A 25,272-nucleotide genomic window follows, 5' to 3' on the forward strand; every position below is an offset into this window, starting at 1 on the left:
CCATGTCCCCCTCAGCCCTCTAGAGGCAAACTTCTCTCTAACACACGGTGGCTACTGCCACCAGGAACAGCCTACGTGGTGTCTCAGGAACTCGGACAATATATCTGTAAATAGGACAGCTTGCATACCCTGAGTGTTTACTCAGACCTCAAGGATGACTTGAGAGCCCAACAATTCTTCTGACTCACGGAGAGGCCTGGCCCTCTTCCTAAAGGAACATTCTTGAACTGAGGAAAGCTTCATTGTTGAGGTTATTCTTCACATGAGGAAACTGAGGCTCAGATAATTTATGCATAGGTTCTGAATCACACAACTAGCTGGTGGCTACCCAGTGTTCTTAAATAGCCCACTGTACTCCCCAAGAGATGTGACCAAATGTGTGAAATAAGACATTAATATTCCTCTTCAAGGGGGCTTAATTCCTGCCCTGAACATCTTTAGAGGCAAGTTTTGCATCTCTTCCTTCCCACCATTCAAATCTGCTACTAAGCTCCCATAGTGCCAAGGTACCACTTGTATCCTAGGTCACAGCTCAGGGTAGAAACTGTCAAGGAAATGAGTTTCAGCAAATCCAAATTCTTAGCTGGACAACCTCCTACCTGACCTTGGTCTCTCATCAGCTCACCTTGCTGGCCAGGGCTCCGGCCGGGGCCTTCCACCGGGTCCAGCCTGCCACCACACAGGAGCCCACTTCCCACACCATCAGCACAGACAGAGCCATTGGCTGAGATGCCGAGGGCATTCAAATGTGTGGGGATGGGCTCAAAGGTGGGGTCCAGCTCCAAGATCAGCCTGTTTAGTTGCTCAATGGACTGGTCGATGTCCAGAGTAGGAGAGCCTGGGGAATGACCAGCGTTCAGCTCCTGATGGACTCCGTTCATGCCTCTGTCCTCTGGAAATCTTGGCTGAAGCAATTTACCAGGACAGAGTGGCTGTGTGTCGGGGGGATTTGGTCCGTTGCTGATGCCTCTCTGAACGGCCACTCTGCTGCTGGCTCCACGAGTCGGAGTGACCGGAAGGTGGGGCTGGGGCTGGGCAAGGCTAGCACCATCCACTGTACTGTGGTTGCTCAGCCTGGCCTCCCCATCTGGGGCAAAGCTGTACTGATGAGCAGCCACCATCTGCTGCTGGCGCACCCAGGTCTGGGTGGAATAGTTGCTTTGCCCATAGGCCTGTGGGGGAGTGGGTACAGAAGGCTTTCTCAGCAGGGGCTGCAGCTGCTTTGACTCTCGGCCCCCACACATCCGCTCCCGCTCATAGAGAGAGTCCACACCAAGGCCTAGGTCTGGAGAAAGGGCACCATGGTGATCCTCACCAACACCATTGCCAAAGCCGTCAGACAGGAGGGAATTCTGGCTGCTCTTGAGGCAGGTAAAGGGGCCCATGTGGGCTGACTGGGGCCCTTCGGAGGAGGAGAGAGTACCCAGGCTGTCCACGCTATGCAGATCATGGTGGGGCATCTCGTCATCCAGAATGTCCGTCTCCCGGTCCTTTAGGGCCGTGCCTCCGTTCACGTGGACCTGGGCTGGCACCACATGGCGTGTCCCACTATACTTGCTGTGCACGTCAGTCATTTCTTTGTGGGAGCTCGAAGACTCTTCCAGGCCAAACCCGCTGAGTAGCTGGTCCAACTCAGCCTTCTCCTGAGGGCTAAGGCCCCTCTGTGCTCCCGGGGTCGGGCGTTCTTCTGTCTTATCGGTCCTGGCTGAGGCGGTAGAGTGGCCCGAGTCACTGCTGACTGACAGGGTGTGATCACTGTGGTCTGGACTGCTGGTGGCTGGCATGCCCTGAGGGCTTCCAGGAATGCCAGAATCCGAGGCGCTCTTCTTCCTCACCTTGGCATACAGGCTTCCATCAACTGGGCCCTGTGTATGCAGCACTGTAGACAGAACAAGAGACAGGCCATGAACTAGGAAGCAAAGGGAATACCACCTACCACAGTGGGCACAGCTATGCCTACAGAGGAGTGACTTCTATAATGGAACTCAGCAGTAAACAGGTGCACACTCAACTGGAGTCCCAAAACTCTATAGGTCCTCTATCAAGTGAGAATCTATAAAAAGGATTTATGTATCAAACATATCCAGCAAAAATCATTTCTGCTTTTTCAGCTTAGTTTATCACAATGAGGATGGAACCCAGGGTCTCATGAGCTGTACCCCAGCTTCATGTTTACATACCCATGTAGGATTACACACGCACACGCACGAACACATGCACCTCTTTAGAGATGTTTTATTCTTTGAATCATTAATGTCATCATTTTGAATGTGGAGCCCAGCTCAGCTCACAAATCCCTAAGACTCAACTGCTCATCTGTCCTTCCATAAATACATCTAACGCTTTTTGAGCATGAAGGCTCCAACTGTCATTAATCCCCCCAAGTCACTGATAAACCTGCCATCCTATCAACACTCTAGGATATGCTAAAATCTAAACATGCAGCTCCAATGGAAAGGCAAAGTATGGGGATCAAAGGGCCTGTTGATACAGCACTAGATCCTCGGACAACAGAGACATCTGATAACTGTCAGAACCTTGGATCCTTTCGGCCTCACTTGCATGGACTACACACGGGAAGCCATGCAAACGTGTGGGCAGGAAGAGCTGAATTCCTGCTGCTGTTATTAATTAGGGCCCTGGCGGCTGTACGTGGAGACTCGCGAGCCACGACCTGCTGACTGGCAGCTGTAATTGCCTTGGCCACACAGGGCGTGTCATAGCAAGAGCTTCCTAAAATACGCTGGAGTTCGCAGTCAGCACATCTCCCCGGTAAGCCTCCCCGGCGTTGCTGGACTCTCAGCACTGTGGAATCATGGGCATTCCACAGCAGGGGAGCTGCGGATGGCTGGAATCCTAAGCTGTTTAGGCACCTAGAATTCAAGGCTTGAGCCACCATCCGCCTTTCTGGGGGCTACTGAGCCTATTCATACAGCCGTTCAAGAGAGATTAGCCCTGGGCATGTGTCTCATGGCCCCTGGGTACAGCTGGACACATAGTCACACTCAGCAGCTGCTGCCGTTTTGGGGATGGGCTGACTCACTGGGAATGGGGCTGAAGGGTATGGGGGTGCTGTGCCAAATGCTCACACAGTCCTGAGGACGCAGCTCCAGGAAGATGCTTAGCTTGGGCTCCCTTCTCAGCTTAACTGCACTGTAGGGCAAGCATGCAGAGAAGAGAGGACAGGGATAGAGAACATGGATGTGCAGTCTATCCTGGAAAAGCCCAACCACATCTTAACATAGAACTAGGGGGAAGGTAGCTCTGGGGGTAGGAATCATACAGACAAGCTGTAAAGAGACCAAGTTCAGAGAGAAGGCAGGTGCAGACATGCACATACGCTGGACGGGGGTGTGGAGTTATGGACCTTCATATTGTTATTGCTTGTTTAGGAAGATGAGAGGCTCTGGAAGAGTAAATAAGATTAAGCAGCTGTCGGGAGTGGGAGGCGCCCAGAACTGAGGCTCCAGGGCCTGGGTGCACCTGCAGTTTGACACCACCTACCTGCACAGACAAGGTCAGGAGTATTCCTACTTGAGGTTCCATTGGTGGCCCTACCTGAGCAAGCAACACCGAGCCAGGTTTCAGACACAAAGAAACTAAAGGAACATGCTATACCCAGTTCTGTGAACATCAGATAAAAATGCCTGGAAAGGTGATCCTAAATGTCACTGTTACAAAGATCACCACGCAACCATGGGCAGAATCACTAAGGCTGTGTAAAAGAACGGCCCCTGAAAACATCATGCCCACAGCTCGATTCCAGGCTCTACCAATCAGGGAGTTTACCGTGATCTTCCAATTCCCACCACAAAAGGTAAACGGGATTCTGTGTGAAGGCTGACCTGAGGGCTAACGGCGGCACAGCGGAGCATCTCTAGGGGCCCCAAGCAAGCATCAGCTCCATCTGTCATCAGAGTGTTCCGCTGTGGGGAAACTCAACTGCAGAAGACCCAGTGCGCTTCCTTCTGCTCGGCTCAGTGTGAAAAGGCGTCAATGAGAAGCTTCTACTCCGTGAGGATTACAGAGACACTGTGTGTGTTGCCCCCTCCCCCCCCACACACACGGACGCACGCACGCACACACTAGGCAGAATTCCAGAAGACTGCTACTCCAGTTCCCTGCTCTAGGCAGGCAGCTGGAGCAAAGATCACTGGGACACAGAGCTAAGGGTAGGAATCTGCTCATCTCGAGGGCAGAGTGCACGCTGCTAAGACAGTTCACTTGCAGCTTTCATAAGGTCTGAAGCATGAGTTCTCTGTAAATCTTAATTAAATGGTCCCAAGGCTTAAAAAAAGGGAATGCAAGAATGAACTGTAAAAATACTCTTCTCATTTTCTAGTTTAAACCAGAAGGCAGCACAAAAAAAATACCTTCAAAAATTCTGGAGTCAAAGCTGTTCCTATGAAAACACTGCACACAAAAAACCTAGAAAATGGTAAAGAGTGGGCTATTTCTCTGGCTGGCAGCCATGAATCATCCTGTTGTTATTTTTATTAATAACAGAATTTTTTAATTTGAGTTTTTAGAAATTGTAATCACGTGTGTATGGGAGTGTGGGGGTCTGCATGAGTACAGGGGTCGCAAAGGCCAGTACAGAACATCATCCTTTGGAGCTGGAGTTCCAGGAGGTAGAGAGCCATGGCCGATGTGCTAGGAACCAAACTCAAAATGCTGCCAAGAGCGGTATGTGTTTTTAACCACTGAGCCACATCTCCAGTACCAAATCAGAGAGATCTTCAAACGACAGTGACGGAGGAAAACAGCATGGTATCTACCCTGCCTACGAGCCTAATCTCAGTCTGGCTCAGTTCTAAGCCACTAACAGGGTTTAATACGTATATGGCTATGATACCACAGGCAACCCCGGTGGTATCATAGAATCAGAAAGGGACGGTCCAACCCCAACAAGAGTGAGAGACATACTGGACTCTCTTGAGCTTCCTGTTGCACGCATAGCTACTAGCTCTCAACGTCACAACATGGCCAAGAATTCTACATGGAAAGCATACTAAGCTTCCAAGCTGGCTTCTCCTGCTAGAGGATGGAGAGGCTAGGGCGCCCAGGAAGGCGGGGGAAGCTGCCCCAGGGCTACAGCTCCTGATCTGCACCAGCAGAGCCCACAGGCAGGAGAGCAAACAGCTCTGGTCCTCACTGAGCCCACCCCACTTTTGGGCAAAGTGGCACTGGTCGCCCTCTTGACAGGAGGGTTGAGAACCTCCGTTCTGGACACCCAGTGGCCATTAAACAATGGAGAGACTAATTGTCCCCAGCTTCTCACTGCATGACAAAACCTGGGTCACACAAACAGCCAACTGGGGTCTAAAGGCAGATGTGCCCAGCAGTCCTGGGCTACTATAGCCAGCTTCTCCTTTCTTTTCCAGACGACATACCAGGTCTGGCTGTCCCTGCAAGGCAGGGGCAGGGCTGGGAGCCACTCCTTGCTCTCTTGGCCAGCCTTTACCAGACAAAGAGCAGAAGGAGAAAAGTCCCTGGAGTGAACCATACTCAGGACTCCAAAAAGTCAAAAGAAACCAAAATTTCTACATGGCAGTTCAACATGCCCACGGAGTAAGAGGCAGTCACCGAAGGTGTGAGGGATGTGTGGCCATTCTCTGGCCAGGGTGCTCTGAATCAGAGCAATAGAGAGGAAGACAGCAGGGAGGCCAGCAGGATAAGAATACATGGTGCCACAATTTCCAGTCTCGTGTGCTCTTGTCACCTCTGAGGTGACTAGTTCAGCTCCGAGCAGCAGGGTGGGGGACCAATCCATCTTCTATGAACATCTGTGTCTAATGTTCTTAAGCTATTTGGGCAACAAAGGCCATCTCATCTAAATGCTGGTGTGTCTAAGAGAATGCAAAAATTGCTAAGAATGACACAGAGAGCATCTGGTATGAGCACCGACCAGTTGCCATCTTGCCAACCAACCCAAAGGGGAACCTAGACCTCACCACTGGAGGCCCCTATGGGCCTGGACTAAACACTGAAGCATGACCATCATTCCTTCAGGCAAACAGCACCTTATGATGTAGTAGCTCTGGTTTGGAAAAATGGTGCTGGAACTCACTTTCTTCATCTAGGCCAAAGAAATGATGCTGCCAAAAAAACCCCTGGTGAGTTCTATGCTATCAAGGGGCAGAAAAGGTGAGTCCTAGCCTGGCTCACCCTAGCCCTAAGAAGCTTCGAGGTTCTGAGCACCGTTCTCCTATGGAACACAGTGTGCTGCCTAAGCTGCCATTGTTTGAGGATGGGAGTGTAAGGCATAAGATTCTGGGAGCTACACTACAGCCACTCCCAGGACCCCTGCCTCCTTTTGTATCCATTATCTCTTGGTTCCCATAGGTTATCAAAGCCCTCATTTAAAATGCCTTAGCCTTTGAATATAAACTAGACACATCCTCCGCCCATAGGCTTAAAAGCCCCTCACAAAGCAGAAGCTGTGAGCTAGTGATTACTGTCTACGGAATAAGGACAAAGGAGAAGGGGTTCTACGAATTCAGACCACTGTTTCTTCATTTCACCCCTTGATTGGTTGACTCTGTGGATGTGGAATCCGAAGCTACAAGAGTGACTGCTTAAACAGCAAGTTTTCAGCATTTCCCACGTGCAAAGGACAGACATACGGGAGCAGTCTGAAACCGGCCTCATTCTGAAGATGGAGATGAAGCAACCAGAGCAGAAGAAAAATTTGCCGAGGAACTCGGGTTTCCAGAGACAAGGGAAGAAGCTCAATACATCTCCATACAAGCAAGGTAGGCTTTCCATTCGGTGGCCCCTTTCTCTGTCCACAGTCACCAGGCCCAGCCAGGCTGACAGGACCTCCTCTTCAGAAGCAGCCTGTGTGCCGACTGGTCACGATGTCTCTGTCACCAAGGTTGTTTATCAAACACACATACAGTGCAGGATGACTTGTATTGCATGATACAGGGGAGGTTCTGGGCTGGGAACCACAGGGAACGAAATACAGACAGGACGTTCCCATTTCCTGGAGGACCATGACCACAGATGTGCCACCCTCGCCACGTGAGATTCCTCCTCATCTCCTTACCTCACACACTCCCTCTCTTCCTCCCTCCCTCCCCCCTCCCTCATCTCTGCAGTAGTAAAGATTGAATCCAGGGACTTAGACGCACAGCAATTATTCTACCAAAGACCTCTATCCCAGCCAATTTTCCCTTTTCGCTTTGAGACAGCGTCTGACTAAATTGCCCAGATCGGCCTTAAACCTATCCTGCAGCTTAGGCAGCCGTTGAATTTACAAAGTTATTGCCTCCACATCCCACAGAGCTGGGATGACAGGCCTGAGCCACCACGCCTACCTGTAAAATGCGGCTTTCCCACAAACAGGGAGAGGCATCCACAAAGTATTTCAAACGAGAAAGACCAACAACAAAAACAACAACAAGATGAAGGGGGTGGAGAGATAAAACAGCAGCTAAGAACAAGCAGAACTGAGCACAGTTCTCGGCACTCACGCATCAGGCAGCTCACACCAGCCTGGAACTCCAACTCCATACGCGCAAGCAGACATGAACACCTACACATGATTACAGAATAAAAAACACCTTTGAAAAAGATGAAAACATCCCTTCCCTTCCTGACTGAGGACACTGGAAAGTGCACACCTGTGCTCACACATATGTGAGGAGTCAGGTGAGAAGAGAGATGCTGGCTCCAGACTTCAGAAGGCTTCAGTGTCAAGCAAGAACCTAGATACTCACCCCGCCCACTGGTCCCACCTCTAGTAGAAAGCTGACTGACACCAGGGAAACATAAGCCTCACATGTCTAAGAAGCTGTCTGGATGCTCTTTTCCTTTGTGCCCTGACTTCATTGATCCCATGTTGTGGTTTTGTAATAGATTTGCTCAAAAAATAACTTTTCAAAGGAGCCAAATGTACCTTCAACAGAGAACCTATGCACTGCCCCCAGCCACTATGTGCTCATGCGTGTGTGCGTGATTGTGTGCATGTGTGTGTGTGTGTGTGTGTGTACTAAACATGCACTGACTTCCCGTTATAAATGAAATGCAGAGATCAATGCAATGCCTGGAGCTCAGAACAACTCAGCCCTTGGGTTCAGGGAGAATCAGAGATAGAAGGGACATGGGCACGTGGAAGGATCTATGGAAGGAAAGAAAGAGTAGGACTGTTCTGGCTGAACCAGGGGCTACAGAAATTCCCACCATCCCTCTCCTGCAACTGCTGTCCCTGTGACTCCAGCACAATGACGAAATCACCAAGCAGTCACTAACCTGAAATGTGAAGCCCACGTTACAGATAGAAACAGAAGTACAGGGCAGCTGAACTAATGTTAAACCATTATAAAAGGTCAGCTTGGGGGGCTGAAGAGATTGCCTGGTGTTCCTGAGCAGAATGGTCCACAAGGTAGCTCACAACCGCTGGAACTCCAGGGGATCCAACACCTTCTTAGGGCCTGCTTAGACACCAGGCACACTTGCATATGGTACACACATATACATGAAGATTTAAAAGAAACGTATATAAGAAAGGAAAGGAAAGGAAAAAATAAAGGCTAACTCAATACAGCATCAGAGTTAAGACCCACTATCTACTTGGAGAGTTGGGCCTCTTGGTTCCTTCAGATTGCATTCCAACCCCAACCAAACACAAAATCAGCAATTTAATTCTGGAAAGGAATGTTTTCTTTAGCTTCCACAGATAAAGTACCCAAACTATGCTACATTCACACTCCTACACCCTCGGTCCCTGGAGACCACTCAGCATGCTGGGGTTTCCTCCCTAACTCTCAAGACAGCTAATCAAGCCAGGCCAGAACTCAGTATTTTCAATGCATCTATGCTCACGGTCAGTTTAATGTCCCGCTGCCTAAGCTGAAGCTGTAGGTGTCTTTCTGCTCTCTCAGTTAATGAGCCTGAGTTCTGTTCCTGGCTTAGGCTCCTCAGTTCCCCACTACCATTGGGAGGCCTCCCTGGATCATAAAGGCACAGGCAGTTTCTGCACAGTGGCTATCTCCAGGTTGTCCTAAGTGGCTCTACTTGAGGCTACTAAATTGAATCATCTCAACATCCAAATAGTGAGATAAGTGGAGGCAGCCATGGGTCCTCATCAAGAAACCCTGGGAACAACAATCCTCCTAGGAAGGGGGAGAGGAGGAAGAAAAGAAGAGGAAGAGGAGAAGGAAGAAGAAGAAAGACTGCTCACTGGCAGCCTGCTGTCTGGGCCTCTGAAAACTACACAGGAGTGAGCAATCACTACACAGGAGTGAGCCGAGTCAGGAGTGGCCATCACAATCCCCTCCTTCCTGTATCTCTGAAAGGGTAGAATGCCACTGCTGGGGTACCAAGTATGACCCTTTCTGTCTGTCCATGTCCCTGAAAAGGGTAGGATCTCATTGCTGGGCTAGCCAGCATGGGTCCTGTGCCTCTGTTGTGGCATAGAGCTTCTTTGTGGGGTTTCACTGAAGAAATATGTGTGTACTTTAACTCCCTTCTTCATTTCCTGCAATAATCATTCTGATTGGTCACAGCTTTTTGTGACTTCGGGTGAACCACTCTTGCTTTCTGTGCCTCGTTTTCCTTTATGTAAGCCACTAACCTAGAAAGAGGTACCGGGTGGCAGCCTCGGAGTCAACACCATGACGGTGTGCTACACATCAACACTGGATGGCAACCCAAACTCATGTAAGATGTCACTTCTGTGCCCCCCCTTCCAGGGCCCTGAGCAAGGAGAGCAGAGTACTCCAGAGCATCTAAATAAAAGTCCACACTGGGAACTACACTGATGAATTGTTCCTTAAGATGCATCTATGAAGCCACAGATTAAACGGCTGAAGAGATGGCTCAGGGATTCATGCAGCTGCAAATGTTGCAGAAGATCGGGGTTCAGTTCCCAGCACCTATGTGACAACACACACCTGTCTGTAACCCCAGTTTCAGGAGCTCCAACACCCTTTTCAGGCTTCTGGGGGGCACTACACATACGTTGTATACATACACACATGCAAGCAAAAGAGCCATACACATAAAATAAAATAAAACTTTAAAATGAGCAAGAATTTACTTTGTAATTTATCAAACAGTTCTATAAGTCAGTGACCCGATTCTAATCTCCCCCCCACACACACCCCAGTGGCTTTCTGGCCAAGATGACCTGTGAACCTTTACAGATACACATTTTGGTCAAACAGTTTTCTCCTAGGTGGCAAAAAGCATAGGAACAAAATGACTGGACAGTCACTGTGCCCTGAGCACTTCACAGTACTGTGTCTCGTGAGGCTAGCAACAGCCCCCAAGGGATCCCAGATTCTCTCTGCTCACTCTGTGATGTCATGAGAGATACAGACCACATCTGGCTTCCCAGGGGCAGGGCTAGAATGGCCCAGTGGCTCTTATAATGAATGTTTAGGAGCCCTGACCATATCACCTGACCCTTCCTTAGAGTTCCAGACATTTCTTCTTGACTTGCAAAGTCAGCTGACAGTCCAGGTACAGCATGTGCAATAAATGGACCCAGGAGTTTCCCAACACACAGCATGGTTGATAGATGGGAGCAGCTGTGCAGAAGCATGTGTACTGCTGGCAGGACTGGCACTGATGGGGTATCAGGGTTCAATGTCTGGGCATGAGAAAGCCTATCACCAAGTCAGGTGGCCCGAAACCAAGGCTGTGCCAGAGTACAAAATAGGGCTGAGTGCTGGCAGCTCTGGTCATGACCCAAAGGCACCCTGCTTTCTCAGGGTCTGGTGGGGGCTCAGGTAAAAGAAGATCAATCTTCCACCATCAGGAGATGCTAAACCCGGACACTTCCTGGTGTCACCTTGTTAGTCAAACATGCACAATTCAGCCTTTGTTTTTTCCATGACCTCTTGTTAGAACCAGCTTGGCTTTGACTCCTGCACTAGGGTTCTGCCTCTGTGCTAATTAAATATTTCTTGGTTTGTACTGAATTATTTTCTATCACAAAGCAATCAAGGGGTAAATATTTACTCTGTGCGCGGGTCTTATGAAATATCACCTCTACTCGACAGCATGCATTTATTGTTGGGAGGATGAAATGAGTCCCTTTCCTCTTTTCAAAAAAAAAAAAAAAAATAACCAAGAAGAAAGCAAACTTTTGTATTGTAGAAGGCAGTGTCTAATTCCTCACCACAGGCAGAATCCCAGAAACAACCCACTACACCATGATTCTCATTATCTAAATTATCAACCCTCTAAATGGAAAGGTGTGAAAGCCGGGGGCAGGGGACACCAACAGGTATCAGCAACAGGACGTCGGCATCAACGCTTGAACGCGAGCACCTTGTAGGGCAGGCTGGACAATCTTGGACAAATATACATCAGCAAATAAAGGAATGGAGGTGAGAGCAGGGAGAGATACACTCCAGCATACCTGGCCAGCAGTAAGCCACCACCCGGAAAGGGACTGTTCTGCCCCTACACCCTACTTCAGCCAGGAGCAACTGGGGTACCTGGAATCTAAGGCGCCTGACTTTTCCTGGGCAAGGCACCACAATGTGGCAGTAAAGGAGGGTTGTGAATCCCAGGGGTCTGTGACAGCAAATCCAAAATAGTACCAGGTGCCCTCCCCACCAGCTGCATTTCCAAAACGCATCCCCTCAACCCACAAATGCAGGCCGCAGGATTGCAGCACCCATCCTGATACCTTGTGACCCAGCTTTCTGAAGACATTTTAAACAGGAAATAGATTCAGAAAAAAAAAAAAAAAAACAGAATCTCAGAGCCTTCAGAGAGGCACCTGGGCAGACCAGCCAAAGAGCTGGTCAAAAGAGCTAAAGATACACTTCAAAACAGACCTTCCACCTCAGGCCACTCTGAATGTTTCCCTCAAAGAAACAGGTATGACAGACTCCTCTGGATAGCAAGCAGATAAAGGCATTCCTAGACCAGTCCTGCTGAATATGTCAAGAAGGGACTTCGGATCCTCTCCCCATTCCACTACACAATCCCCGCAGCTCTGGCCAGCATCAACTCCCCCTCCAGGAGCGAGCTGGCAAGTCTAGGAGAACACAAGGCTGGATTTGAGGCCCCTGGAGCCTCACAGAAACCACAAGCAGACGGATGCAGGCACACACTCATTGCTTACCTCTCCTCTATATGCTCAACAGCTCGTCCAGGACAGAGAGCCGGGCCAGTTCTGGGAAAGAACGCCTTCAACAGCATCCCGGGGACCGCCTCTTTCCCAGGGCACCTCGCCTCCCGCTCCAGAGAGTACAGAAAGTAAAAATCTCCTTGGCTGCGGGACTTTGATTTTGTCCAAGAGGGCCCAAGCAATGTAAACACGAGGGCGGAGTTTACTGCAATCAGGTTTAGTGAAATTTGAACTCTACAGGCTTAAGGGCGGGGCCAGAAGCCCTTACTCTGCTCAGCGGCCAGCTCCCGTACATTTTACAAACAAGTTATTCTTTTATTTGCTCTCTTTAAAAGATCCAGACAGAAAACCTCTGCGGGACATCCCCCTTGTTGGCGCTGCTTGCCTTCCGCGCTCCATGTGGCAGAGAATAATGTTAGCATTAACTGTGGCACAGCGTACCTTTGTGGTTTCTATAGGAGATCCTTTCCCATCCCAGGCCGTGTTATATTCAACGTAGGTGGGATTCAGTCAATGCCCTCCCACTCTGGCTGAAGTCAGTTGCAGCACACCATGTGCCTCTATTCTAAACAGAGAATGGAGACACCACAAATAACAAGGGGAGCCCCTCCAAATCTACGAGGTTCCCCTTCTCAATGAGAGCCCTTACAAATGTCTTCAACCATTCAGCAAGGAAGGGAGACATGCCTGGGCTCTGAGTACAGGCAGAGGGCAAGATTTATCGTCAATAAATCACCGGAGACCTCAACAGAAGCACACACAGCTTACAAGATCTCAAGATAAACTCCGCTCACCCTCAGGAGAAAGGACATTAATGCAGTTCTTGTGCAAGAAGTTCTGTTAAATGTGGAATTCAGAAGAGGGTATTGGGTAACACATCTTCCCAGCAAGGGAAGCAACATCATTGTTCCCATTCTGCAAGCAAGGGCACTGCAATAAAGGCCAGGACTTACTAACCCCAGCCTGCTTTCCCCTCAAAGAATCCACATCAAAAGGAAAAAAGATTAGGAGATGTTTGAATAACCTAGCTCGGGGACTAAAATGAATGCCTATGTCCCTTTAGAGCATTTGTGGCCTCCCTGAGTCAGAGCTCACTATGTTCAGCTACTGCTGGGCCAAGTCTTCTAGGGCACAAGATCCTTGAACATAAATCTTCAGGTCCCAAGCCCGTACAGGAAAAACAAGAGTTAGGACACCAATAACAAAGAGAACAAAAAAAAAAATAGTTTACAACAGCAGGGGTCTTTTTTCTCATGGTGAAACTGAGTTGATTTAGGGCTCAGGTTCACCCTCTTTCTGTCGTGTCAGAGGGTGCCGGTGACAACATTATAAACGAGCTGCTCCAAGTCTTCACCCACCAGCGTCCACTTGGCCTCCAGTCCTGCTTGTCCGTTGCTGCGGCCACCAGGCAGGTGTGCCCCAGTGCTCTCGGTTCCCATACACTCCCCACTGGTGGGTTTTGATTACATGGGCCTGCTCAGGCTGTTAGCATTAGCTTCTCATGAAACAACATGGTCCATTGACGTTTTGCTGAAGTCTGGCCAGAAGGCAGCTCTGCAGCCCAGAGGGCTTTGAAATGCACCAAACCTTTGACCTCGGGAAGCTGCAATGCTATGCATGAAATCATATATCTAATGAAGAAAAGGCTGGAAAGGGCTTCTCACGTATCTCTGAAAGTGGTTGAGCGAGTAGGCAGGGAACCTGCAGGAGGTTTAGTGTGATTCCCGTCTGGGACTCCAGAAAGGGAGAAGTCACTTCAAAAAGATAGTAAAAGATGTGAAAACTGGAAGGAAAAAAAAAGTAACTGATACTATCAGAGCGGTAATAATATCCTAATGGTAACACATACAAAAGAATGCTCATAGCAACATTATCCATAACTGTACAGGAGCAGTGACAACCCAAATGGACAGGAACTGACGACTTCAATGTGACCTACAATGGAACATCAGCCATCAGGAGGAATGAAGTGCACAGAGATGCACCCTGAAAACTCGGGACAGGCAGAGTGAGTCACAGAAGAATGAATGGTTCCATTGATGTGAAAGGCCAAGATTAGTGCACTCCAGAGAAAGAACTAATGGTTTTCAAGAGCCAGGGAGAGCAGAAACAGAAATGATGGTTAATGTGTAAGGTTCCACTTGGGCATGGTAAGACTGTTCTTCACCTAGATAACACGGGAGCATCTTCTGGAGAAAGTTCTCATCCTTCCACATATAACTACCAAGTTCCCCTCTGGTCCACTGGCCCCTATTCTTCTGCTGCCTTCTCCAGCTGGCCTTCTGGAGATTGTCTCTCCTGAGTTAGCCTCCCTGCATCCCACAACCCTGAGCCCCAAGATCCCACTGCAATGACCTTTCACTCCCTGGTCAAACCCAGGTCTCTCTGGAGTTCTCCTAGGCAGCTCTACACCCAAGTCTGTGCCTCTCCACAACTTCCCCAAATCAAGACTCATCCATCCAATTTCAGGGTGCCCTGCTCTCCAGCCAAGGTCACCTGGTCCTGACCAGTCCTATGCCCATATCCATGATCAGCTTTAACCTAAGATCACCTAAAACAGCTAACTGTGATTTTAAAAAAAAAAAGCATGGCTTCTTCTCCTGGGGTGTTCAATTGATTGGGTCCCTGGCTCGGACTCTCTAGACTTCAGCTTGATCATAGCATTACTGATGACCTAATCCTGACTTATTACCAAAGTGAAGTTCCTCCAACATGGTGGCCAACGTCTCCTTCGCACATGCCTGGGAGGGTCCAGATAGCTCCTCCTCTTCTCTATGTACACCACATGTACAGATTCATGTACATCAGGTTCTTCCCTCATCAGGTGGAGATAGAGCCAATGCAGATTTAATTCCAGCCCCACATTCAGACCAAGGGTAGCATGAACCCCTGGGACTTCTTTCCCTCACTTATAAAGACCCAGGGGGCACTGCTGTTTCAATGGTATACACACTGGTGTGTACACCCCTAAAATCACAGGCGGTCCTACCTTGAGTGTTTACAGCATTGGCACACGATGCTGACTCTCAGCACCCTTTACTGTCACTGGCAATGCCTCTAAGCCTTCCTGGCCCCAAGGCTCCCACCCACTTGTCAGCCGCTTCCAACAGAAAACATATCCTTCCTCCGTAGGTCAAGAAAGGCTACAGTGTAGGATCATATTCTCAGTGCTCTATTCCATATCAACTACCAGACCTCAAGTCACCTGTCCTGAACATACGTGTGCATGCTCGAGTGCACGCACACAACACACACACACACACACACACACACACACACACACACAGTATCTTCTATTTCTTGCCTCTACCCGTGTGCTGTCCAGTGCACACCAAAGGCTGGAGCATCACACAGCCGTTTGACTAGGCCTGCTCTAGGACACACCAATGAACTATCTGACCCTTTGGGGTGTGGTCAGAATGAAATGTGCTACTCGCTCCAAACATTGAGTTCTGTGAGCAACACTCAGTAGCCATTACAGATCTCCCTGCTGCGTGGGCCATGAGTGGCTGCTTTAGCTTGGTCTGTAACACGGAGCACTAAAAAGGAGAGAGACACACTGTGTCCAAAGCCCAGACAAACTTGCCTCATGAGCACATAGACTTGTGGGTTTTCCTTAATCAGGTCCCCAGAAACTGACCGCTCCACCTTTGCTCTGCGGATGGCCCGGTCCTGTGATGTGTAGGCAGAGTGACAGAAGCTTTTATGTACAACAGCGAATGAACCCAATGCTGAGAGGATGATTTCCTCACAGACCCTGCTCTCACTCAGAGCAGCCATCGCTGGGCGGCTCCTCTTCCTTTCCCATTCTCCCTACCCCACACAACAGCCCAGTGGTATCATAAAAGTGGTGGGACCTGCTCCTAGTCCACAGGCAGTGTGGGTATGACACCAGCAATGGCGACTAAAAGTTTAGCCACTGGGCCTAATGTCACAGAGAGTAGCAGGTTCCAGGTAAAACGTCAGCTCAGTGGAAAAAGTGAACAATACCAAGTTTCATACTCTGGTGTTCTAAGAATGTTACCACCATCGATTCCTCATTTTTTCAGTTTTCCATAACGAAGATTCAAAGAACATAATGTCACCTGTCCTTCTAGCAACACCTTACTGTGTGTAAAGAAAACCCAGGCTCATTTTCGCTCTTGTGGAAATAACTTCCTATAGACCAATCCCTAGCCCATCTGGGACATGTCAAACCACAGGAGGGACAAGCAAAAGAGAATTTCCAATGCTTCCTCCCATGTCTAAAGAACCTGCTTTCAGCTCCTGGGGCCAGCAACTTTCTCTGGGCTTTTGGTCTACCCCTCAGGGGCCTTCATCACTGAAGCCTTAGCTTCTAATCTCAGCCTCGGTACCTGCGTGGTTCTACCACCACTCACTCTCTTCTGACCTAGACATCAGTCAGATCTTTTCTGACTTGTTCTGCTCACCCTTGGTTCACACAGCAAAGGGACCCCCACTTGTCTCCTGCCCTGACTAAGGCCTCCATGCTAGTTCTTCTTAGAGGTGCAGGAGATTCTACCAGGACATCAGTGTACAGAAGCCATAGCCCCGGGGGTCTCAGATCTCTGCTTTACCTAAGGAGCCCTAAGGAGCACTCTCCATGTAGTGCAGCCCCCAAGGGAGAGAGGAACACCATGTAGAAATAGACCTTTTATCTACAAAAGTAGCCAAAGCTCGTCCTAGTCACAGTGTAAACCAAGGAGATCTGAGGGTTCCTGGATGCCCACTCCTTTTACATAATACCACATACTGCTGTTATACCAGCTGATACCCTGATTCTCCAAGTAGCTTTCTGGTCTATAAAAAGACAAAAACAAAACAAAAACAAACAAGCTAGTTCAAGTAGAGAACACATTCCCTGTCTTGACCTCTCCTTCTGTTCTCATACCCCGCCCTTCATAGGATCTACAAGAATGAAATTACTTTTGTTCTGTCCTGGGACCTACAGGTGAAAAGCAAGACTGTTTAAATGTTGTGTCGTGTATTTGATTTCGAAGGTCTTGTATATAAAAACTTAAAAACCAATTTCAACTAGGAGTGATCTGATGTGGGAGGTCCTTCTGTATATGTGTTGCTTTTATTGTTTAATGAATAAAGCTGTTTTGACCAATGGCTTAGCAGAGTCAAGTCAGGTAGGAAATCCGACCAGAAAGAAAGCGAGAGTAAGTGGAATCGAAGATGCCTTGTGGCTGCCAAAGGAGGCAGATGCTGCCTCGTTGCCCAAGAAGCAAGAGGTAATAAACCACGAGCCTCGCGGTGAAATATAAATAATAGAAATGGCTTAATTTGAGAGTTGGCTAGAAATAAGCCTGAGACATCGGCCAGACAGTGTGGTGATTAATACAGTTTCTGTAAGATTATTTGGATCTGGGCAGCCAGGAACAAGCAAACAGTCTCCGCTTGCAGCGATCTGAAAAAGGCACACGGGATGGTAGTTTCCAACACACGGGATGGTAGTTTCCAACTGCTGAAGGCTGAGCTAGAAATAGGATTTCAAATAAAATTCTCCACAAAAACCTAATATGAAGACTATAAGGATATAAAGGTAGGAGCAGAGACTAGGGAGGGTTTTGGTAGGAGGGGAGATGAAGAGAGGATCCAAAAGTACCAACACGGAATCCTGATTCCTGGTTCCTCCCATGTCTAAAGAACCTGCTTTCAGCTCCTGGGACCAGCAACTTTCTCTGAGCTTTTGGTCTACCCCTCAGGGGCCTTTATCACTGAAGCCTTAGCTTCTAATCTCAGCTTTTATGAAGCTACATAAAGTCAGAAGGGATAGACCCTGAAAATGTCACTGTTCCAAAGCAGCGCTCCACCACAATCATCAGGTGGCATGCTTAGAAAGGGAACACACATGTAGGAAGAGTCTCCCAGTCCAGAGCTGCAGGACACAGGAGGACGGAGGTGCCACTCTGACTAGGCAAGACCAGGTAAGGGATGTGTGACTACAAAGAGGACCTAATGAAGACTGCTCCAGCTGAACTTTGTTTTTTTTTTTTACAAGTCCTTCCCTTAAAATGAACCCACAGACAACTCCCTCCTCCATTTCCTCCTCAATTTGTAGTGTTTCTGAAAGAGAGAGCGCAGGACACAGCGCCATGGGTTTGACCTGCAGGCCTGCCTTGGTATTTTTTCAGGCCTCCAAAAGAAGAGAGGGTTGTGCGAGTCTTCGTTCACCTTTCAGTCAAACATGAGAGAGGGAAGTAGCGTATGCGCGGGTGGGGATGCACAACGAGCAGGTGGGGGAGCGCAGCGAGCAGATACACAGGAGGAAGGAGCACCCGCTGTCCACTGGACACAGCTCGCTCTTTCTATTGTTGTACATCCCACTGAGCTAATATCATAGTTGAATTCCTTCCTGGACTTGGCACAAATGAGAAACGCAACCTCAGACTTTGTAGAAATCAAGTTTAAATCCCACCTTTTCCTGGCATTGAGAGGTAGGGTGTTCCCAGGGAGGCCACAGCAGACAGCCAGGCAGGTGTGACTGAACATCCCTTTGAAGCCATCTGTACCTCCTGGCAGGAAACAGTGGGAGAACCCCGTTTACAGCACCAGGGTTCCCTGCACATACTTCACACAGAATGTGAAGCTGGAAGCCTCCTGGGGTGATAGAGGAGCTGCGTGGAAGGAGCCACGCCCAGGCTCACATCTCAGCGAAAACAGCAACAGAGCAAGAACTAAGCTCGGAGGCCGCGGGTGAGACTGGAGTGCAAAGTTCCCCAGACCAGGGCACAGAATACAGGGCAAAGGCCGATAACTGTGTGTGCTAAGAGGGTGAGGTCACAGGAGAAAGTTGGAGGCGCTGAGCATCAGTGCAACGAGGACAGGAAAGTGGCAAGTGAGGGACTGCACGTGCCTCCTGGACTCCACAAAAACAGTGACTGCACCAGCACAGACAAACCAGCCAGCTTCATCACCTGCCAAACACACACGGCACCCCGAGTCTACGTCCTCCTGGGAGGGAGACCCACAGGCTGGAGACTGAAAACTGAGGATAAAGGTCAAGTCCACTCAAATCTCAGTGCCACGATTCACAATCCTGGGGTGACACTTAGCTCCTGGGGCCGTCACTGGAACACTCCAGTTGTATGGTCGGTTCATACAACACTACAGGATGACGTACATTTTGAGACAGTTTCTCTAGTACCACTCAGGAATACAATATATTATGTGTGTGTATAATATATATAATATATAATATATATATTAGTAATATATTATGTATATATAATATAGTAACATAATATATTATATATATTATATGGTAATGTATTATGTAAATATAATATAATATAATAATATTCTTATGTAATGGCAGGCAAGGGTCTGGCCCTTGTCCTTTGACAGTCTCAACAGCACACTGCCTTCCAACAGGTCACATCCATTTTCAAAAGTCAATAGTCCATGACTGGAGTGTGGCTCTGAACACAGAGCAGAGGCTTCTCAGGGCTCCGAGAGCAGTTGAGAGCCATTGTTCTCTGACCTGTCACACTGTACCGTGTGTCTAAAATCCCACTCAGGAGTTAGACCACATGGTCAATGAAAGGAGGACTCGCGGGCTTGGGGGACAGTGGTACGGAGTCTTGATTCACAGAAAAGAGGAGAAAGAGGAGCTCTTCATCCGTATGGGTCATTATCCCTTAAGGGCATGTAAGGTTACCCATGAGGTGCTTGGCACCTGACCAGCTCAGTAGGCAAGACTCAGAAAGGGCTGAGTTTATATTAAGAAAGCTGTCAACATAAAAAAAAATAAGAGTCACGTGTGTTAAGCATAAACAGAAAGAGAATATTTTGAAGGCAGACTTTTCACACATGATTCTGAATCAAACACAGAAAAGTGCAAAGCACTAATAGGCACAAGGTTCCTGCCATGGTCTGGGCTAGGATGTGAACTGTCCCCACTGGTTTATGTTTGACTCAATTCACATGCATACCCCTGTCTTGAAGGCTAGGGAGCCTATAGGTGGTGAGACCAGATGGACAGGAGCTGCTCACCAGAGGAAAGTCTTCAAAGGCTCTACTTGCCCTGGTTCCCATCTGTAATTTTTGCTTCTTGTCAGATGCCATGGAACAGCCTCATGCAAACGGCCATCACCAATCTTCTGCCATGAGGGGCTGAAACGAAATCTCTCTGCCAAGTGTGAGATAAAGTAATAAGCCTCAAGGGCTTTAAACTGCCTCTGCTAGGTATTTTATCACAGGAATAAGAAAAGTTAACTGACTATTAGCCTGATAGGAAAGTTCTTCTGTGGGGTCACCGGCCCTATTCCACTTCAGGCCGGCCGGCGCAGTCCTTGTTAGGAACAATCGCAGCAGAAGATGGCTGCCCCATAATGCACACATAGTATTCATTTGCTTCTCAATACTTCTGCGTGCCTCAACCTCTTTGTAGAGTTACATTAGGTATTGTTAGCTACAGCACACACACTTCATCTCAGTAATATTTTCAGCAGGTGTCATGACCTGGCAAGTCTCGCCTTAAATGGCAAATCTATGCAATAGGAAGATCAAGAGAAAGTCTTCTATCAGGCAACCCTTCACAGAGTAGCTTCTGTAGCCAACACCACGAGAAGAAGAAACGTTGTCTCGAGACGCTAGCCAAGAGCATCCATCCTACTAAAATTAGGAACTGCCCAGGAGGGACCCCATGACTCCAAGTAGTTAACAGAAGCATAGCCACGGTGTGAGAGACAGGCAAGCTCCAGTAGGTCCCTCCTTCCAGCAGCTGTCAAAACTTGCTCTGCTTTTCCCAATCGTAATACCCTAAATCCCCCATCCAAATGGCCACACCTGAATGGCTGCAACTTGATACAGCATGTTCATGGCCCTGCGTATGGCACGGCCAGCACTTCTTGACCCAACTTGTTCTGATCAGTGGCCCATGTTAGGAGACTGATGAAATATTCTGAGACTTGGACATGGCCATTTTAGCACTGAAGGTTACTGTGTTGAGAGTGGAGAATCTAAATCCCCTCTGGACTGTCTGCTCCCCAGCCGCAGAGGGAGCTCTCGCACAATAGTTGTTTAGGAAGCCAAGCGTTAACACCCAGAACAGAAGGTACCCACTTTAAGTGGCAGAGTCCAGATCTGGATATGTCCTCGCACTTCTCACCCCTAGACTGGAAGTGGTGTGATCAGAAAGCTAGGTCTCTGTAGGGGACCAAGGACTTGGAAGTGGCCCGGCAATTCTTAAGTGCAACCCAGCCACTCCTGAGTCTTCCTTTCCCCTCATTCTTGTTTGATCTGTGGTGACCTTATCCATGCACTTCTGAGGGCCTGAAGCTCCCATGCTTCAGGATTAGAGCTGTGCCAATCCAGGCCTCGCTCTCTCTGTTCTTGACTACAGAGTTCTATAAGCCCCTCCTCTACCTGCCCTGCCCTCTGGACTGTAATGACTGTGGGACATCCTCTGATCACCCTAGGTTTCCAAGCCCGTGGTTCTACCGTTCTTACTGCCAAGTAAAAGGGAGACACACCACAGTGTTGTGAGACTTCAGATCAGGCCCAAGCCTTGTCCTAAAGTTGCTACCAATACCTACTGGCGGGACTTCACACACTGTCCCCACCTGATGGAGTAACCACTCTCTGTTTTTTTAGCAATCTTTGGCACTACAAATTCCAACCCATGGCACACCCTCCAGGACTATTGATATGGATATGATATACAGTCAGCCCATCGTGTCTGCAGGTTCTGAAACCATAAACTCCACAAATCAGAGATTAAAAAAAAATACTTTTTCATCTTCCATTGTTGGACTTCAAACCCTCCATCTGGAAGATCTGCTTTGAACATAAAGATTATTTTTGTGTGCCCTTGCTCCAAAGAATGAGAGATAACAATGACTCGCACGGGGTTCATATTATGGTAGGCATTGTAAGAAACCCTGGAATGGTTACACATATGGGAGGATTGTGTAGATTACATGCAAATATTATCTCACTTCAAAGAAGGGGACTTGCGAATCCATGTATTCAAGTGTCTCAGGTAGCCCTGGAGTCAATTCCTGCCAATACTGAAGGAGGACAGTCCATATGAGGTACATTAATGTGAAGGGACAGACCATACTAGTTCCTCACAGAGCTAGGGGAGGCTATGTTTAGGGCCACGTAGGCATTTCACAGATGTGGAGCTAGAACACAATCACAGCTTATCTGAGCAAACACACACATCTCTCAGAAAGGATTGTGGTCAGTGTTGCTGACGTTGTGAGAACTTAAGTGGGAGGTGTGATGGCTTTCCTGAGAGCCACATGTACAGCGACGGAGGGTTTGAAGTCCAACAATGGAAGATGAAAAGCAAGTCAGATTACTCAGGTAAGAAAAGAGTGGATGAGAGGAGCAAGCGACAGAACTCTAGCAACAGTGGCCCCCACAGTACACCACCCATGCTGGGGCAAGGTGGGACTGTAAACCTTCCTATATGAGGCCATTGATGGAAAAAGATTTGTGTGTGGCACGTGATCCAGCCTGTCTACTGTCTGCAAGCTGGGTACATACAAGTGCAGAGGTCATGAGCTGCTCCGAGACCTTTTCTTAGCCCATCACAGCCAAGCTGATTTTGCCTCTCCCAGCCAGATAAGAAATCCCCATTTGCTTCTGGAGGATGAGAACACAATCCATCCAATGATGTCCAACGCCACACATGTGTCACACAGGAAGGCAGACAGTGCTCGGTCCCACATAACCTTGAACATAACACAACTCACTGAGGGTACCAATCATCGACAGCAGTAAAATCCAGGAGGTTCCCAGGGCCCTTGAAGTTCCTATCTTCTCACTTTTCCTGGGATCTACTGTTCCCTTTATCTCTAAGAGGGGCTCGTAGCTTCTAAAGAAGATGAAATAACACAGCCAAGCTTACTAAAGGTTTCCATACCCATACCAAGAGTTTCTTGGCACCATACCACACCAGAACATTTTTGCCTGTCCTAGGTGATAGTGAGGACCCTTGAGAGGCCAATGTTCCCACAGCACACTAGCATAGCAGACCACTGCCCACCCAAAATAACTAAATGCGCTATACCGGAGATGGGGCACCCTGGAACAGATTCAAGGTCTGGCTCTCTTCTTGGTATGGAAAGGGGGCATCAGGCTCAGACATAAAAGAAAGAGCTTTCCTAACATGAGCCCTGATGAAGGCAGCTGCAGAGGGCTCATTTCAGGTCAGCGGGAGCTTCTAGAGATAAATGTAAGCTTAAGCCAATATTTCAGCTCTTATTTTTAGGACTAATAGAAACTAGAGGCAGGGGTAGGGGTAAAAGGGAGCATTGTAATACCCCATTTTGCAGCTAAAAGAAAATGTTTCAAAGGCTGCCAAGTTTCCCTTTGCTACTCAAAGCTCTGACAGCTGTCAGGACTAATGCCGCTTGAGGCTTGGTCCCTGGCAAGAGCAGCTGAGATTTCACTTTCTGCCCGCCAAGGTGGTGGCTTTGTCCAGGAACCCAAGCCAGGGATTGCAGAGCCCTGACAAGAGCCAGGGACTGCCTGGAATTAGACAGAGACCATCCTCACTGACTGAGAGGTGCTGAGGAGGACTGGAGCACTGAGGGAGAGGACTCACTTTCCAGCTACAGGAATGCATCTTTCTATTCTGCGCTGGCCTTGGTCTTGGGTACAACAATGGAGACCCAAAGGACACATTGGGTGACAGTGATAGGATCATATGCACTATGGTGACCTGTCTAATGCAACTGAACATGGCAAAGCAAGAAGGAGAGAAACTGCTCACAGATGCATGCTCGGGCAGGTGAGCTAAGCAGAAAGCCAAGGCTATGAAAGTGCCGGGGCTAGCCCGAGTATGAACCTCTTATGTGCTATTTTAAAATAAAGCCTAAAGTATAGCAATGTCAAGAGCTTTATCTGCAGGCAATTAACACCAGTAAAACTTTCTTCAATGATAATCAGCATTTTTTTAAAAAGTGCAAATGTATAAATACAATTTGATTCCAAGAGGAAAATGTAACCCCTTCTGATCCTTTCTCCTGTTCCTATCCCCTAACCCAATTTCTTAAAACTTAACATTAGCATTGGTATAGCCCACTGATAACAGAGGTCCACGACCTTCAAGTATTCCTTCAGGTAGACCCCAGACCAAGAGAATCTGTGATATGTGAGGCAGGATAATTTTCATTAGAGCATGTGCCATTCTTCAAGGGCTTGAGCTAACTGTAGCCAGGTGCTACTCAAAAACAATGTGGTCAACAACTAACTGTGTATGAATGCTTATTTATATACGAATACTGTGTGTGCATGCTTACTTATATACGACTACTGTGTGTGCATGCTTACTTATATATGACTACTATGTGTGCATGCTTACTTATATATAACTACTGTGTGTGCATACTTACTTATATGCAACTACTGTGTGTGCATACTTACTTATATATGACTACTGTGTGTGCATACTTACTTATATACAACTACTGTGTGTACATATTTAGTCCAGCTCCTTGCCTACTCAAGCCCAGAACAAACAACTCAGAGGATTTCAATCATGTCCTCCCAGCCAGACTATCCACCTGAACTTCTAACCACACAACCTACACTACAAGCATTGCCCCCGATCATGCTGCCTTACATGGGAGACACTGAGAGAAAGATTACCCCAAGGGGAGCTGTCAGAATAGACAGCTAAAGATTAAATCGTTTCTCTGATAATTCATTCAACAAGCACATCAAATATCTATTATACTTTGAATTCCTGTGTCCTCCAAAATCCCATATGTTGAATCCCATCATCCAGAGAGATGGCATTAGCAGGTGATTAAGCCTCGAAGGGACCCTGGTCATGGGACTAGTGCCCTTAAAGAGACTGTAGGAAGCTCTCTTACCATCTTCCTGCCATGAAGACACAGCAAGAGAGCAGTGCAATAAACCAGACCTAAGCAAAATACCACCTTGTGGACACGCTGATCCCCGTTTCCAGCCCCCAGGGCTGCCTATGACACAAAGCTCTGATATTCTGTTACCATATCTGACAGACTGAAGCCAGCAAGATGCTCCCAGCAGCCACCTAACAGCTTTCTGTGGGTCTCTGACTGTTGCTTCTGGCTCTACCAGCCAAGAAGGAGAGGTCTAGTAGAGGAAGCAGTCCCCGGAGGCATGTCTTTAAAGGCTGTATCCTCTTCCCTGCCTTTTCCTCTTCTTCTACCTCTACCTCCTGGATGCCA

General features: G+C 48.2%; 1 protein-coding gene across 3 annotated transcripts in view; it reads right to left on the bottom strand.

Annotated features, from left to right (window-relative positions):
* Tns3 (tensin 3) overlaps positions 1-25,272 on the bottom strand; it is a 230,020-nt gene that overhangs the window by 60,388 nt on the left and 144,360 nt on the right. For all 3 annotated transcript variants that reach the window (XM_038325227.1, XM_038325254.1, XM_038325246.1), the window contains one exon: positions 626-1,879. In XM_038325227.1, the coding sequence (XP_038181155.1) occupies positions 626-1,879 (1,254 nt within the window). The remainder of the gene's footprint in view (positions 1-625; positions 1,880-25,272) is intronic.

The sequence above is a fragment of the Arvicola amphibius genome, chromosome 1 (assembly GCF_903992535.2).
Source record: "Arvicola amphibius chromosome 1, mArvAmp1.2, whole genome shotgun sequence".
NCBI classification, from domain to species: domain Eukaryota; kingdom Metazoa; phylum Chordata; class Mammalia; order Rodentia; family Cricetidae; genus Arvicola; species Arvicola amphibius.